The sequence below is a fragment of the Desmodus rotundus genome, chromosome 5 (genome assembly GCF_022682495.2).
Source record: "Desmodus rotundus isolate HL8 chromosome 5, HLdesRot8A.1, whole genome shotgun sequence".
In the NCBI taxonomy this organism is placed as follows: domain Eukaryota; kingdom Metazoa; phylum Chordata; class Mammalia; order Chiroptera; family Phyllostomidae; genus Desmodus; species Desmodus rotundus.
This window is the reverse complement of record NC_071391.1, coordinates 75,693,276-75,711,181: the sequence shown is the minus strand read 5'-3', so window position 1 is coordinate 75,711,181 and position 17,906 is coordinate 75,693,276. Positions and strand designations below refer to the sequence as shown.

The window sequence follows — 17,906 nt, the reverse complement described above, 5'->3', positions numbered from 1 at the left end:
CGAGAAATGCTGAGTGTAATAAATGACTTAACCAGAGTTTACTACTACCAAAGCCTTGGCCAGAGATTACATATGTCTATGTTTCATAAGGTATTTTAGGGATGCAAAGTAATTTTGATTCAAACCCAGGAAACTCATAGTTTACAGTCTTATTAAGAAGACAAGATAGTCAACAAACACGAAACAATTTGCTGACAATACATGACATCCTATGGAAAGCACTAGGATGTGTTATATACCAAGTAATGTCCTTGTTGATGCAGTGGTAATGCGTTTGAGGTGAAATACTCCACTGAGCAATGTTAGACTAGGAAGGACTGAAGGAATAGCTTTTTACTGGCAATTATGAGCTCTTTCTAATCCTAATCCATTAGGAGTAAAGGTGAATTTCTGGCCTTTTGAAGACTTTCAAAGGTGAATATCACAGTCTTTTTTTCCCCACTAACTATTCTTCTGGACATATCATTTTTGTATTGCTATGCATTTGTTCTACTACAGCCTAAGACTGCCTCTATTATCACTCACTATTCAGAGAATATCAAAACAGCATAGTGAGAAGTCGCCTTCAGTAAAAATTAAATGTAAAGGTAGGCTTAGGCACTTAAAGAAATGCATGAGGGGAGTGAAGATGAAGATTCCTTAAGAATTTATCCATAAAAACTCAAAATGACAGGAAGACAGGGAGGGGATGAAGCCAGCAGAGTTGAAACAGGAAACAGAAGTTAATTTGGGTAATTCTTATATGAAAGTGAAATGAGACCTGTTAGTTTAAACTCCTTCAGAAGAAATACTGAGAGATCAGAAAAAGAACAGAGAGAAGGAAGTGTAGGGGAAATAAAGTGAGAGAAGGAGAAGAAGGAAAAAAAGTCAGAGGTGCCAGTCCATATAAAAACGTTTTGTCATTCATATTTTTCTTCTTCCTAAAAGAGGAAGCTTTTCTCCCCAAAGTGCTGGTAAACACATTTGTTGACTACTGGGGACTTCCAGATGGACGTGAACTCTGATATTCCAAGCAGCAGTTGCCCAATCTGTGATTAGATGTCCCCGCCCCTTCCACTAAGGAAATGCCCAGTAGCTTTCATTTTTCAGCCTGTGGCTCACTTAACAGCAGAAGGAAGGGACTGAGGCTGTTGTTACCTATGGCTGGTGAGTAGGGGTCTTTTCCAACTTAGGGTCAGGGACTTGGGTCTTAGGAAACACTTTATTCATTGCTCTGCAGTGAACAGAAATAACAAAAGGGAAAGAGCCTGTGGTCTGCAAGCTGAATCTTTCCCCCTCTTAGTTCTATGTAACTTGAATCATTGGGGGAAATTGCCTTAGAAAGGCTGGAGAAAAGAAAGATTTCCAGACATTTTAGACCCAGGGAAAGTTAATTGCTTTCTTTCAGTTTATAGCAATGAAGGGGAGGGCAGAGACAAATAGAATAAGTTATTTGTATATGAGACAACTGAAAGTTCTAAATGCACTCTGAGATCTCACTTCCTGTTGATTTTGAATTAGTCACTTAGGTAATAAACACAGCTCCCAGAATCACATAAGTGAGCCTTTTGATTCTGTCCTCTTTGCAATTGACTATATTGAATTGCATACTTGGTCTTTTAAGGTGACTCTATTTTTCCTCCTTTCTCTCTAGTTCTGGTGCTATTGACTTTAGTGCAGTTTTCCTGGATTTCTACCACAGTTTTTTTTAACTGGTTTCCCTTTCTCCAGGACATAACCCTCCAATCCATCCTGTGCACTAATTTCAGGTCGTATTTTTTATACCCAGAAGCTGAAAAAGCAAACGAGATGGAATCATTAGCTTTTATGCAGCTAGTATTCAAACATGTCATATCATATTCTTAGCTTCATTTTCCTCATCTGAAATGAAAGAGATTCAATTAGATCAGCAAATCTGAATAATCTGTAGTCATATGTTAAATTTCAGTTTATTCAGATTATACTGACCCTGTATTTCTTAATCTTAAATAGACTGTAGACATTTATAACCTTTAAAATATCTACAGATAATTCTTATATAATTGATCTAGCATAGATTTGTTTCCAGATTACAATTATTAGGAAAAATGATTAATTAGCTATCTTTTAGTTCTCACATTCTACGTATCTATGCACACAATGTTCTTACTCAGGAACTACAGTGGTTTCCTATTGCCTCTTAAAAAATGTCTGAACTTTTCAGACAGATTTTCCTACCTTTCTAAATATATTTATCTATGTTTCATTAATCCCTCTAAAAGATGATTTCAGCTTCATAAAAAATTATAATTTTTGTATTTCTCTTACTCATACTTCCTTGCTTTTTATTTCTTTATTTCTTTGTTTTGTTCCCTGTTATAATTATTTCCAGGTTTTATGACCCATTTCACAACATTTAACTTAAATTCCCAAACACAAGGATTGATTGTTTTCTTTGCTTTGCTTCATGACATAATCCAGCACTTGGCTGGAGAGTAGTAAGTTAAGTACACACTCATGGATGCATCTTTGGCCAGGTAGGATAGCCTCACAGATTATTAGGTTGGAATGAGGGCATCATTGGATAATAAATGTGAGAAACTGAAAGGCACTAAAAAAAGAAAACAAGTAAAATGGACCAACAAATATAAACAACTGAGTTTGGTTAGACATTATTAAATCATTAACTACAAGAAAAAAATGGCTGGCCTAGTGAGAAACAAGGTATACTGGGAGCATATTCCTCTGATACTTTGTCTAGTCTGGGAGTATCAGGTAGGACTCCCTGGAAGAAGTCACATCTAATCTTATCTATAAAGGATAAATAGAGCAGAGGGGGAACAAGAAAAAGGGTGGGGGTGGGAGACTGCCCACATAGAGATCCCTAAGTAAGGGCTTCCTAGAAACTAAAAGAAAGGCACAAGGTTTCAAATGTAATGAACAAGATGGGCAGAATTGTAGAGGATGAGAATAAATAAATAAGACTACCTAAACTAGAATACGCTCAGAGATTTCATTATTAAATCTAGATTTTTAGAACACTAACTATGCTTCATGCAAAGAATGGATCAGAAGGGGGCAAAAGTAGCTTTATAAGCTTCCTGAAGTAATTAAAAAGAGGAATGTGGGCCTGAAATAGAATAATGTACAATTAGAAAGGAGAGAAGTTATCAGATTCCACAAATATTTAGCACATAAAATCAATACAATTTGATGTGAGACTGAATATAACTTATTCAGAAAGAGGAAGATATTAACTATTACCATGTTTACTGGTCTGATGTACTTGGTGTTTAGATATCATTTATTAGCACAGGGAACAAAACAGGTGAATAAAAAGCAAACAGGTCAACTTTATAAGGGTGAATTTAACAAGTTTGTGGGATATTGAGAAATGGATATACGAGTCTCAATTTTGGTATCTACATCTGGGATGAATCTAAATTTGGGAGTAATTAAAAATGAAGCTATGAGAATATATAGATAACAAGAAGAAGACCTAAGACCAAACCTCTTTGGTTTCACTGTTCATCTTATTTTTCCCCACGCCATTTGTTCTGTCCACTCTATACCACTTTGATGAGTGCACAGAGAAGTGAAACTGAAACCCAGAACTCAGGAAGACGAAATGTTCCATACACGATCTTGCATGCTGTTTGCAATTCTTCAAACTCTGTTCTAACATCTGTATACTATATTGCATTTTAGTGTCTCTACTACCTTTTACAAGAAGCCTTTGCGACCTCACGTGCAGAAACTTACCCAGACTTCTAGTCCCTGCAGCATTCTGTGTTATTTTAAGTAACTCTTCACCAAGTATCATGTGATGTAGTGTGATGACTTAAGAGTGGGGGGTATCTGACCCTTGAGTTTGAATGCCTTTTCCCCACTTACTCTATACACAATGTACTCTACATATGATTTAGGTCATAACTTAACTAACTTCTCTGTGTCTGTTTGCATTTCAATACAATAAAGTTATTAATATACCAGTTACATGGAGTTTTGGTAAAGTTTAAGAGAGAAGATTCGTGTACAGCACTTAACACCAGTGGGAAATCAATGAATATTAACTATTATTACTGAAGTTGTGTTGTAAGAACAGAATGTGAATTCTCAATTCATGTGATTTGGGGTAAATGATCTATAATAGGGGGGAATAATCTCATTGGATTATTGTGAGGACATAGCATATTATATTTGTATTTAGTAAAGAAATTGGAAAAAATAATGATGATTTGCATTGCTTTTTATGTATTTCTTTTTTAATCATTGTAAGCATGCAAGAGATGTTAGCTATTATTAATCAATTTAAGTAACTTTTAATTCATGTTTCATAACTTCCTTGTTTCTTTATCATAATCATTGCCCAAAAAACATTTACTGAAAAAGTAATTCAAGATAACATGGAAAACAAGGGTGTTGTTTCTAGACCCAAGTTCTTGTTCAATATCCTGGCACATTTTCTTTAGGAAGTGTCATTCTGTGCCAAGCCTATTCTTATATCTAGATGGACTGGATAATTACCTTAGAATTAATTGAGAATTGATGACATATCTTGCCTTCGCATATATATGTCCAAATCATACTTCTGGTATTAAAAAAAGATTTATTACTTTGACTCTTATATTCCTTTATAAAAATGCAAATTATTCTAGACTAATAAATTAAACTGGTATCAAATTAATCTACCAATTGAAAAATTAGTCATCAGATTATTTTCAACTCTGAATTTTGATTGAGACAAGATATTAAAGTGTTAGGACCCTGGATGCACTCACTCACTTATTCATTAATTCATGTGTTCAGCAATCTTAGGTGTGTTTTTTGAGTTTTTAAGCACAAAGATGTGAGTAAAAGATGTGAATACAAAAATGTACATTCAAAAGCACAGTGCTATCACCAAGAAAACTAAATACAGAGGAAAGAATAGGTCCTATTGCCTAGTGTAGTGATTTTCAATGTCTTTCTACTCACGGCACACATAAACCAATTACTAAAATTCTGTGGCACACCCCAAAAATATATATTTTTTGCCAATGTGACAAAAATTAGGTATGGCTATTGTTGTGTTGGCTGATGTCATGTTTTAATTTATTTTATTTTATTTTTTTATCATTGTTCAAATATAGTTGTCTCCATTTCCCCCCCCACTCTCCTCTGCCCCACCAATCATCATTTTTTTTTAATTGACAATCTAAAGGAAAAGAGATCAGTACCCCTGACTAAATAGTCAGGTATTGAATGTTTTAAAAATTCCTGAGGCACATCTATTGAAAACCACTGGTATAGTGGGAAAAGTGTACAGTATAGTCAAGTGCATGGGCTTTTCTTGGAGCGTACATTTCAGGTAGATCATTGTCATCACTATGAGAAGGAGAAAAATAGAGATAAATATAAGAAGAGTGGATGACATTAGGCCCGATGTCACAGAAAGGAGATGAGAAGGTATGAAAAAATCTTAAGTGCCAACAAATCACTAAACAAAGCCCAAACACAGAGTATGTATTTGATGCACCGAGAGAATTCCAGAGGTGTAATGAAATAGTATGTACTCTGCTGGGGAAATGGGGAAATAATCAGAAGGTATTTCAGGAATATCTCACATTACAGGGAGCCTTATATTTAGGGCAAAACCCTTTAAATTTTACCCTCAGTTGAAGGAGTCTTTGTGTTTCTCACAGAAGACAGACACAACAAACACACACTTAAGGCTTTGGAATCTGTCGGTAAAGAAATCTTAACCGGATTTTTGGATGGCTTGGTGAAAACAAATATTCTCAAATTGGAGGAAACTGAAAAGAAAAAATTTTATGATGCCAAACCTAGAGACAAGGCCTGGGTCCTAGCGGACGTTGTGCGACAAAAACGTGATGAAGCAGGTCAAATCCTTCTCCAAACCTTCCTTAACCCAGAAAATCTTTCCCCTGGCACAAAAGGTAAGCATGGAGTCATTTACAAAAAATATCCCAAATTTTCCTCAATGTGTTTAGCTCCAATGCCTCTCCAGTGTCCTCAATGCTCCCGTCCTTAAATGGCTAAAACGTTACTTTCATTAGCCCTATCATTGTTATTTTATGGGCTACTTGGCTTTTGTGAGAAGGGATTCTATTTCCAATCACCTAAGAAGCTTAACCTTTGTGTTTAAGTTACTCATGGAAATAGCTTATTGTAGAGACATTTTGAACACTGTGAACATCAGTCTCAGCATCTTTGACATGTGGAAATTTCAGTAACTCCACGGGGTTTGTAAGGCTAGGATCATAGTGGTAGGAACATGCTGATGACTCCTAAGATTTGAGCTCTCATCTACCACCCTTCTCCGATCTCCAGATGTGGTTAGCTCTAGCTGCATATTCAACATTCCATTTAAATACTCCCCTGGCTTCAAAAACTGAGATATCTGAAATGACACACTTGATACCCCCCCATCAAATGTATTCCACTTCTATCCCCTTTCTATCTCATTAAAACTATAACCCACCAATTTTCTTAATCTAGAGTACAACTGTTTTCTTTGCCTGTGAATAATAGCTATTAGATGAGTGTCAGACACAAAGCAGGCACAAAATAAATATTAGATGAATAGAAAAACTGAGAATATACATTAATTAGTTACATAATTATTATTTGGTTTGTAATATTTAGAACTTTCTAGTGCTTAACTCATTTCTGTGAGCTATGAAATATGACCAGGGGACCACCTACACAGTGTCTAAGATATTAAAATATTTCAAAACCTTTGACCTACATTGAATTATGAATATTACTAGAACTTATACATCCTCAAGCCCAAGTTTGCCAGTTAAAGAATCTACTGTATGCTACAGAGTTTAACCTGAAATCTCAACCCTGAATACTGGAATTTATCAATAATACTAAATAAACAAAAAGCTACATACATTATACAGCCCTCACTGGAACACATAACTTTTTTAATTAGCCCTTCGCTAGGTAGAAGGGAAATTCCCACCAGCAGGAGCGACATGTGTGTCTGATAGATGCCCAAGATTGTGGCCAAACTGCATTTGTATTAATATTTATACTGGACCTTCTGCAGGTGTATTATTTTCTCTTCAATCTGGGATAGGATGGGGACAATTTTGATTTTGTTTACAAATAAGAGACCCGCAATTGGGAATCAGAATTGAAGTAATTGAAACTTCAGAATAATTTTAGTTCCCCCAATGAGCATTAAACCAAACTGAGGAAAACCACTGCATCAGCAGAGACAGTGGTAGGCAGGAAGGAGACATAGGCCCTGCCAGGTTTTATGTAAATATATATGGTGCCAAGTACTGTCAAGTACTGTTATTCCATCAAAGAGATAAGTACTCAGATACAAAGCCAGAGAATGTTAAAATATCTGTAAATTTTTGACACACCAAAGGAGATGGCTTTGTCTAATCTGGAGCTGATCTCTTCCTTTTCATATTAATTGAAGGCGATTTCGGAGTATTTCATTAGGTAACAGATAAGACTGAGATATTAAAAGTTTTATCTAAACTCCTAATTCTCCCATTTCTTTCTGCCTCACTGACATCTACTAAAAACTTTTGTACAGCAGGCTGCACTGCAATGTTTATATGTTGTAATGACAGCATATGTCATAGAGAATTGTTTTCTTACTAAATATACTTTTAGATGCAACATAGAAATAATGATTCTCACTTTTAACTGCCAACACTAGATCTATGACACATAACAATCATTAGTAGACGACATTTCTTAAGTTACAGAGTTCACCAAACTTGTAAATAAACGGGAAAAACAGGAGGTTTTATGAGGGACATATCCTTTGACATGTCTCCGGAACCAGGGGGTCTTTATATTGACAAAATATATTGCAATGGGAATGAGAATGTGTCACTGTTTAATCTATTTAAAAAAGTTCAGAAAGATTGGTTTTCTTAAAGACTTACGATTTGCTGCATCTCTTGAGCTTAAGTTTTTAAAGTATATTTTAGAAAGACATTTGTCAAAAATATTATGAAAAATAATGAAAATAAATGAGTAAAGGTAATATAAAATATAAAAACTGAAAATTTTATACAGAACAATATTACCTTTTTCCTTTATATACAATGAAATCAGAAATTGATTTGGTTGGTTCATATAACTAAACATCAAGGTTTATTCTTATCATGGACAAAAATCTTGCTAATAAAATCACAGTAAACCTCTCTTCTAGTTTATTAATTCTTCTTCCTTCCTCACAGAGGGGAGTGCTCTGGACTTTTCCAGTCTTTTGCAAAATCTCAGTCAAATGCTGCCAAAAGGTATTGGGTAATATTTCATTTCTCTTAAAGATTAGGCCAGGGTGAGTCAGAACAACAACAACAAAAAAAACTTTTCTAACTGGGAGGAGTTATTACCTCACATTTTAAAACATGGGTTGAAAAGTTAATGCTGGCAGTTCAGCATTTTGGAGGCAAGGACATACAGTGCACATTAGAATCTCTGACCAAAATGCTGTCCCACTGGCTGTGGGATCCGCACTCTGGTTGCTATACAGAACTTCTCCTTGAAAGAGCTGACTTCACAACTTGACAAAGAATCGTAGAAGCTCAATTCCTGTGGAAAAGTTAAGGATTCAGGCTGAGGTTGCAGAGAAAAATAATATCGGGATGGTACAGGACTCAGGATGCTATTAAGTATGTGTGTGTCTGTTCTCTGTAAATTAGGAGTAGACTCAGGATGGCATACCATGCAGTGTGATAGCTACTAGCCACATTGTAACAAGTAGTGCTTGAATTGTGGGTAGTGACACATGTTGAAATAATAGCTTTGATATATTGCGTTAAATAGAATGTTGTTAAAATTAATTTTAGCTGTTTATTTGTACTTTTTAATGTGACATTAGAAATATTTTCATTGCACATGTGACTCAATTGTATTTCTAATGGATAGCATTCTGATATATATTTACTAAATATACTCTTGCTCATTGACAAGAAAACGTTCACTTAGATACATGAGATTTCTAGAGTAAAATGTTGCTAAACTCAAACTGTTTTGATGAACATAAAAAAGGCTAAATTTGGCCCAAATCATCAAGGTGTTTTCTTCATAATAATCAGAATTTGTTATTATATTTTTGGGCGGGTCTGTTACCAAGGATCCCCCCCTTCTTTCCCACTCACCATACCTCTCTTCATACTAGAGGTTAGTTGGATACAATTATAATTCCTACATTAATATGTTAAAATACTTCTCAGGATTTACCTTCACTGCCACTATCCTTAAGTGATACTTGGTTCACAGATGCAGATGTTCAAATTTCTGTCATGTGATGTCATGTGGTGTACCCTTTGGATCCCACAGACATGGCTGGACCAGCTGAGCCAGCAGAAGAATCTACAGATACCCTCAAGCTTTGTCCTCGTGAACAATTCCTGAAACTGTGTAAAGAAAGGGCTGGAGAGGTACTGTGTTCTGTACATACACTAGAGAGAGAGAGAGAAACAATTGCCTTCACTGAATACACAATCTCTTAGAGCACAAATGGCAGAGAGGTGAGGTGCAGACAGTGGTAATCTCTTTCTTAGATGCTTTGAGCAAGGAGGACATAGTGTAGCCTCACACAAATTCCAATTTTCTTTCAATCTCATGATAAGATACAGGTCTCTCAGTATGTTTTTTTGTTCTCATACTTATTTGAGAGTTATTATAATTAAGTCACAGTGACAAAATAAAAATATTTATGAGTATAAGATAGCATGACTAAGTAGTTATTATTTCCATACTACTTGAAAAGCTTAGACATGAAACATGTTTTAAAAAATATAATTAAAGCCTGAGCTAATTGCAAATGTTTCCTGGCTTTTATGAAATTTGATCTGAACCTTGAAGAATAAGAATGACTTGTCTAGGTGAATAGGATAGAGGAGAAAGGGTAGAAATTGTTGGGAGGGGGGTGGAGTGACTGGAGTGGGGAGACTCATGGGTGGAAAATGCAGACAACTATACTGAAACAACAATAAAATTTTTTAAAAAGAGAGATTTAGGTAAATTAAAGTCACTGCATATCCATTTCCTGCAGATCTATCCAATAAAGGAGAGAAAGGACCGCACTCGTCTAGCTCTCATCATATGCAACAGAGAGTTTGATCATCTTCCTCGGAGGGAAGGGGCTGAGCTTGACATCACAGGGATGAGGGGGCTGCTTGAGGGCCTTGGCTACAGTGTGGAAGTGGAAGAGAATCTCACAGCCAAGGTAAGGGCCCCTGACCCACCCCAAACTTGTACATATTACATATTCAATACACATCCTCCTCCTACCAAAACTTTATAATAAAGTAGCCAAACACTTTAGGAACCCTTGGCCACATGCTGTGTATGTGTGTGTATGCAGGTGTGTATGAGTGTATAAAATGAAATTATACAGGTGAAATCTGTCTTTTTTGAGCTCCAAATATTCTCAGTTCTACAAAAAGACACAGAAGTGATAGGCCTGTGTACTCATAAAATTCTTAGTTCTAAAGAGAGATGATTGAGATATAGATCCAATATTCTCAGAAAATTTAACTTATAAATGTTTAGTAGATATGTACTCACCATGAAAACTACTCAGTCCTGACTTTGTCCCAAGGCCTATTCCTGGCACTGAGGGTAGTCTGTGTCTAAAGCAGGAAGTTCCAAGCTCCACTGAATTATGTTTACTGGCGGTGATCCAATCCAACTAAAAGAAAAACAGAAAATTTCAGAGATTTGGTATGTCTACACATCTCCCTCTAAGAGTGAAAAAAAATAAAAGAGAAAAAGAAGAAAGGAAAACATGAGAGCAAAAAGGTGACTGAGTAGTACTGGTTTCAACAGATTGGTTAAGAAAAGTCTTGTTAGGAGACAATGGAGCAGCTGACAGATGACAGACTTGTAGTAACAACACAAGCTTGAAAATATGTGAATAAAATATGTTCCAGGAAAGATAACTATAAATGAAGAGTCTAAACAAAATATAAAACTGGGAAAAGAAAACAAAGGAAGACCAGTGGCACACTGTACAGGAGGAAGGAGACAAGAAGGAGGAAGTATACCTATGTCAGAACTTTGATTTTATTCTTCGTACAGAGAGGAAGGTTTTGAAGGGAAGTGGTATGATAGCTATATGACAAAAGACTCTTATTAAGTAATGAGACAAAAGGCAGAAAGAGAAAAAAAAAGGTACGTAAGTGAAAATAAGCAAATTTGAAAAATATCAAGAGGACAGCTCAAATAATGTTAGCAGGAATGGACAGTTGAATCCACTGCTCCATTATAGAAAGAAAAGGTAAACAGCTATTATTGAGCAAACACTAAGTGAAGACACAGTGGTAGGAACATTATAAACTTCTTGTACTGCTCATGATAAATAGGAGGTCAGATTAATGTTAATGCTTGCCTATTAAAGTAAGACATACTGGGCTTTTTCAGGAGATGGAGGCAGTGCTGGAGGCATTTGCTGCCCGCCCAGAGCACAAGTCTTCAGACAGCACATTCTTGGTGCTCATGTCCCATGGCATCCTGGCAGGAATTTGTGGCACTACGCACAGAGCTGAAAACCCAGATGTGCTGCCTTATGACACCATCTTTCGGATGTTCAACAACTGCCACTGCCTCAGTCTAAAGGACAAACCGAAGGTCATCATCGTCCAGGCCTGCAGAGGTGGTGAGTTCTGACAGGGAGAATCCCAAGTTCCTGAATTGTTTGCTGAGGACTGTGATGTATGTTTTCATCTTAGGGGAAACAATGTTAGTCCCCATTCAGTGCAAATAAAGTGAATTGAATTCTTGGGAAACTCCAGTTAAGGGGTTGAGGTCATGAGATATTATCTTTTCAGCTGAGAAATATCAATTTAGTTTAATCCAAGGAAAGGGATGAAGGAGGTCTTCAGAATTCCTAAATCAAAGTTGAGCAAAAATATTTAACCCTTGGAATGAAATCATTTTAATAACAACTTTATTTGTAAATATTTTACCGGCATTCTGACATTCTCTGGCTTGAGAAGAATTTCATGAGAAAGTGGAGCTATTCTGTAGGAGCAGCACCCCTTTCTACCTCATGCAATATTGAAAGGGAACTGAGTAGGGAACTGAGGGTACTTGGCATTGCTCTCAAAGTTTTATTTGTCTCTCTTTTTTCCAACTTCCTGTCATCTCTTAGGTTTTTGGAGCCATGTTTAGGAAAAAACCAAAAATACCTTAGGGAAACATGGTAACTATGCTGTGAAATTATGCACATAAGGCTTCAACTCCTTTGCTCTTCTGAGAAAACAGGTTCTTTCAGGTTTATGTTACTGTCACTCTTAACACACACGATGCTATTGCTGTTAACTGGCACATTGATCACAGACATTAGAGAGAGGCCAAGTTATGTGCTTGTGGGGGGGAGTTTAGTGTGTGTATGTGTTTGCTGTGTGAGTATCAAAGTGGTGAGAATTAACATTTATTCACTGTTACTCACTTTTTAAAATTTGTTCATTTGAGAGAGAAGGAGAGGGAGGAAGAGAAACACTGAATTTCTTTTTCCCTTATGGATGCATTCATTGGTTGGTTCCTGCATGTGCCCTGACCGTGGTGGAACCTGCAACCTTGTCCCACTGGGATGACTCTCTAAGCACTGAGGTACCCGGCCAGGGAAAGAAGAAACATTCAAAGGGAACGAGGTGCGCAATTGTGACACTCAAACTGAGGGAGGCACAGTGTTTACAGAGTTGTTGTCTCTCCAGCAAATCGCGGGGTATTGTGGGTCAGTGACTCTCCAGCAGTCTTGGCAGACAGCTCTGCACAGCCATGTGAGGACCTGGAGGAGGATGCTGTTCACAGAGCCCACGTGGAGAAGGACTTCATTGCTTTCTGCTCCTCAACCCCACGTATGTGTCTTTCAGCTGCACACAAGGATTTGTGGGCCTGAGGCCACCCCTGAGTGATTCTAGAATATTGATAGGCGCTATGCAGCAATGATGTAAGGCACACTTTGAATGTTGCCAAAGTCATTTACATTTATCTCATTATTTTATGGATACAAAGATTCTATATAGTTTCCTCTTCTTAAAATTATACTTGCATTTGAAGTGCTGCACTTTATAAGCTGAGACACACCAATCATTAGAACCACCTAATACAACCAGTCCAGTTGACCATCCACCATTTAAAAACAAACGAATGAGTCAGTTTTCTGCTCTGGCCCTTTCTCCATATTTCCCATTTGATGCTAGTTAGAGTGTCATTGCCTGCCTCAGAAGGGTGTGAGTGTCCTTTAAAAGATGTAGAAAATGACACTGTGGGACTAATGAAGCCTAATAGTAGGGGGTCAGGGTTTAGTCCTTGACCTCTAGGTAGTCTTCTTAGGAAGCCTTACATTGGAATGTCTCTGATTTGAAAACTTCTGTTTTAACTATGTTTTAAACCACTGCATAGAGTTTTAACTAACATACAAAAATACATTATACACTTAACGTATGTAACATAATGAATTGGATGTAAGTACAGATCCGTGACTCCATCACCACAATCTATGTCCTAAACTATTGTCTCCTCTTAAAAAGTTTCCTTTGGATTTGTTCATTTACCTTGTTTGTTACACTCTGAGAGACAGTATGGTTTTTACTCTGTAACCACCCTTGGAGCCAGGTGCCAAATTTTCCTTCTTTATTGCATGAACGTGGAAAATCCTGTATCCCTTCTGAGTGTCTATTCTTTCCACAGTAGAAGCAGTAATTCCAGTTATATCTGAAACCTTTGAAATCAAGTGAATGAACACGAGGCACAAAGTCAGTGTCAGTTCCTAGAATATAATGCAGTCACCATGCAATTCTGACCATCTAGCCCTTCAGTTAATCTCTGCCAGTTTTTTCCACTTTGCTGTAAATGAGTTAATGTAGATACATAAGTGTTTCCCTTAAACACGTCAAGGTAATTTCCAAGCTATGCCCAAAGGACGTACCCATAAAACAAAACAAAAAAAAATGTAATAAGAAAAGAAGTTGAGGCCACAGCCAAAGACTTACCACTCCTTTTTTTTCATAGATAATGTATCCTGGAGAGACATCAAAAAGGGTTCATTCTTCATTTCACAACTAATCACATGCTTTCAGAAATATTCTTGGTGCTGTCACCTTGAGGAAGTATTTCGGAAGGTAACCTTCTTATTCTCTTCTAGTCACTCTTTTTTTTTCAGGAAGTCTTATTCTTATTCTTAATTCAAGTTACAATGACTGATTTTGTCAGGGAATCCGTAAGAAAGAAGTTCTCGGGCACTGAAAGAAAATAAAGAAGACATTCTTTGAATGGAGTAATCCAGAAAGGAAGTTATATTTCTTTCCCAGATCAGAATAAGCCTTATTCCCTGCTGCCTCCTAATTTGTTATCCCCTCCCCCAGTGCTGACCACCACTCATTTGGTGTACATATAGTTTGTTTTTTACCTGTAATCACTCACTTGAATGCAAACCTCGTGAAGGCAGGAATTTGCTCAACACCTCACCATGTTGGCACACAGGAAATAATATTCATTCACAGCAAGGCATGAATAAATGAGCAGATGCTCCCCCCTCCTTCTTCTTTAGCAAGAAATGTACTGCTAGTAAGAATGTGAGAAAGTGTGGCTGTGTTAATCCTAAATTCAAAACTGTAGTGAACAGTCCAGTCCTATGGGAAAGAGGAACACACCTTCATTAGAATGGAGAAGATCACATTGTTATGTGAGTCACAGTGGAAACTCTGTGAATGGAAACTCGAGCCCTTGAGTCCCGTTGGATGAGTAGGAATTAGACATTGTAATCTCAAGGACATTGCTGGGAGAATATTAGAAGTAAGACCTCATAGATCAGCCCATGGCAAAAAAAAAGAAAAACAAAAACAAAGCTTCAGAGTTCAATATGGTGGTGGGGATGTGAAAGTTGTTGTGTTCAGGTTTTAAGATCAAAAGTCAGGGTTTGTGCCTCATCATACTGATGATGTAGCCTTGGAGGTTGAAGGGAGAGGATATTTGAGAGGCAGTTCAGGTATATAGAATAGAGACGGAAAAGAAATAGAGAAGAAATGCAGATAGAAAGGCCTTGGATTAGACACGAGGCATTTGTTCTGAGATCGAGGGTATGCTAACCTGGGGAATTACTTCTAAAGGTAGGGTGGCAGTGGCTGGACACAAGAATACCCGTGGCCTTGCTCCCATCAACCCTAGTAGCACCTTTCATTCCCAGAATTTGTTGGCTCATGGTGCAAAATGTTCTCTGAGAGTGGCTCAGAGTCCTGCTTCATCTACAGACTCCTTTTCCTTATAGGTACAACGGTCATTTGAAAACCCAGATGTTAAAGCCCAGATGCCCACCATTGAACGATTATCCATGACAAGATATTTCTACCTGTTTCCTGGCAATTGAAAATAGTAAGTATCAGAGTTGTTGGCAGTCCTGCTAACTGAAAATAGTGCCTGTTAGAGGTGTTGGCAGGTGAATTAAATGAGAGAGTATTGGTAGTGATGTCCAATGACAGAAGATAGCCAATTGCTTGCGTGGTCAAATTAGCGTTACTTGTTGATATAGTTTGGCAATTAGATTTTTTGTCATTCTACACATACCCATCTGGATCCTCCTCCATTTCCACAATCAATTAATCAATCTGTCAGTCCCTCAAGGAGATAAGCTTGATGAAGGCAGAAAGGAATAAACAATGAAGAACACAGGGTAGCAATTACTAAAACAAAAGTATAATCATGCTTCCATCATTATACTTCCTTCTCCCCCCTTCTCTCTCCCCCCCCCCCCCACACACACACGCAGTCACAGACACTGAGTTACCAAACTTGCCTCAGATCCTGATAAATGCTAAAACCAGAGGCGCTGACTTTGAGTTACCACATTACTGACATTGAGCTTCCATTACCAGACAGTTTAAAACGTATTCTGGGCTGTGTGCTGATGCCGATTCTGGTGCTCTGATTTTTCTTACAGTATACATCACAGAACATTCAGAGTATGCTCTCAGATTCTTAGTTACTGCTTAGAACCCCCTGTAAGTACCATGTTAACACTTACACATTTTTTTTGGCAAATATTTAAAATCGGCCCATCAAGTTTAAACCCAACAATTACTTTACTCACAACTGCTTCATACCACACTGTATAATAATTATATGTATAATAAGTATATTGTTTCTCTCTCAGCCACATAATTACAATTATATAGTAAAGTTTATGTCAGTATTTTAAATATTTTTTCACCATCCCTTATCCCTGGTTTCTGTGTCTCTGGTTGGATAATTGCATAAATATTTCATCAGAGTAGCTTTTATTGCCTAATTAATACAATAGAACCACATTTAGGGATTGAGCTACTTGACTAATATTTATCAAGCACTTACTAGGATCCAAGTTCAGTTCTAGAGGCTGGGAATAATGCAGTGTACAAAATCAATGGAGTCCTTGCTCTCAGAAAGCTCATACTATAGTGAGTGGAGACAGACTCTAAATACACAAAACGATATGTGCCAGAGAGTGATCACATCTAAGGAGAAAAATAAAGGAGATTAAAGAGATGGGCATTGTTTGTACTACAATAGATTATTCAGAACAGGCTTCTTTGAGTAGGAGAATGATGAAATCATAACAGAGTGGAAAGAGTGGGTAGTGAACCCTGTGATTCTGCGCAGTAAAAGCGCTCCAGTGCAGGGACTAGTGTGTAAAAGATCCTCGAGGCAGATATGTGCTTATATTTTTGAGCGTCTGCCAAAAGATAGTGGGCTGGAGGAGAAAGAGAGTGGGGAAAATAGCAGAGAAAAATTGAGAAATATGGTGAAAAGCCTAATCACATGAGCCTTGGTGATCTCATGGTAAATGTTCTATAATTTTTATCCTGAGTGAGATAGGAAACCCTTTTACCAGAGGAATGAGATAATCTAATTAGGTTTTCCAAAGATCACCCTTAGTAATTTTTATGAATATGCTGCAATGGTCAGAGCTTGATGCCAAGGGCAAGGTAAAAACCCATGGAAGAACATGAAAAAGAGTCATCATAAGGGATGGACTGAGGCTTCTGGGAGTTATTAGATTGGCCAAAAAGTTTGTTTGTTTGTTTTCTCCAGTCAGCTGGCTCTAGTAACTTAATTGTCTTTAATTTCATTTGAAACAATTTTGTTAGATTATATGTGACAGTTGTCATATCAGCATATGTTTAAAAAAATACTTATCAGCCCTGAGTGTTGTGGCTCAGTGGACTGAGTGCCGGCCTAAGAACATAAGAGTCGCTGATTCAATCCCAGTCTTGGGCACATGCCTGGGTTGCAGGACAGGTCCCCAGTCTGGGGCACGCAGGAGGACACCACACACTGATGTTTCTCTCTGTCTCTTTTTCCCTCCCTTCCCCTCTTGAATAATAAATAAATAAATAAATAAATAAATAAAATTTCTTAAAAGACATCAAAATTGGTGAATATTTGGGTAGCTGTTGTAATATTGATGGAAGGGATATACAACACTTTTGACATAGTACACTTTATTATTTTAAGAAAGATAAAAATATAAAAATGCAAAAAATGATTTATGCAGTGAATGGGGAAAGTGCCCTGACTGATTGGATGTGTCAAAAGCGGTTTGTGAAGTTCTGTGCTAGAGATTTCTCTCTGGATGATGCTCCACAGTCAAGTAGACCAGTGAAGTTCATAGTGATCAAATTGAGACACTAATCGAGAATAATCAGTGTTATTTCACATGGCAGATAGCCAACATACTCAAAATATCCAAATCAATAAAGATACTGGTGAAAATAAAAAATGTGTCTTTTATTTGGTGGACAAAAAAAAATCTAAACAAACTTTGGGCCAACCAAATACTACACTGACCTTCTGTTCTTTTTTCTTCTTCAGGAAATTACAGGAAGTCCAGCTCTATTACAACTTCCAGAAGCACCTTTTTGAGAATGGCACAAATATTTAATCTTTTGTATTTAAATAAAAACAAAACAAACTGTGTC

General features: G+C 37.1%; 1 protein-coding gene across 6 annotated transcripts; it reads left to right on the top strand.

Annotated features, from left to right (window-relative positions):
• The first annotated feature begins 990 nt into the window (after window positions 1-990).
• On the top strand, window positions 991-17,904 carry LOC112314306 (caspase-13). 6 transcript variants are annotated; one of them, XM_024570848.3, is made up of 10 exons: window positions 991-1,146; window positions 5,643-5,897; window positions 8,178-8,237; window positions 9,283-9,383; window positions 10,001-10,174; window positions 11,371-11,605; window positions 12,666-12,809; window positions 13,966-14,075; window positions 15,221-15,324; window positions 17,800-17,904. In XM_024570848.3, exons 1-9 carry the CDS (start codon window positions 1,065-1,067, stop codon window positions 15,317-15,319), a joined length of 1,260 nt encoding a protein of 419 aa, XP_024426616.3. In that variant the 5' UTR covers window positions 991-1,064; the 3' UTR covers window positions 15,320-15,324; window positions 17,800-17,904. The 6 variants fall into 6 exon arrangements, with proteins under 6 accessions (XP_024426616.3, XP_045060037.2, XP_024426617.2 ...); XM_045204102.2 differs by having other exon boundaries at window positions 1,049-1,146; window positions 5,646-5,897; XM_045204101.2 differs by having other exon boundaries at window positions 1,125-1,146; window positions 5,616-5,897.
• The last annotated feature ends 2 nt before the right edge of the window (window positions 17,905-17,906 follow it).

Excerpts from the sequence above, each read along its gene's own strand:
- LOC112314306 (XM_024570848.3), top strand. The coding sequence starts at position 1,065 with ATGCCCAGTAGCTTTCATTTTTCAGCCTGTGGCTCACTTAACAGCAGA. Across the intron at positions 1,147-5,642 it reads GCTGTTGTTACCTATGGCTG|AAGACAGACACAACAAACAC; the intron begins GTGAGTAGGGGT and ends TGTTTCTCACAG. Across the intron at positions 5,898-8,177 it reads TCTTTCCCCTGGCACAAAAG|AGGGGAGTGCTCTGGACTTT; the intron begins GTAAGCATGGAG and ends CCTTCCTCACAG.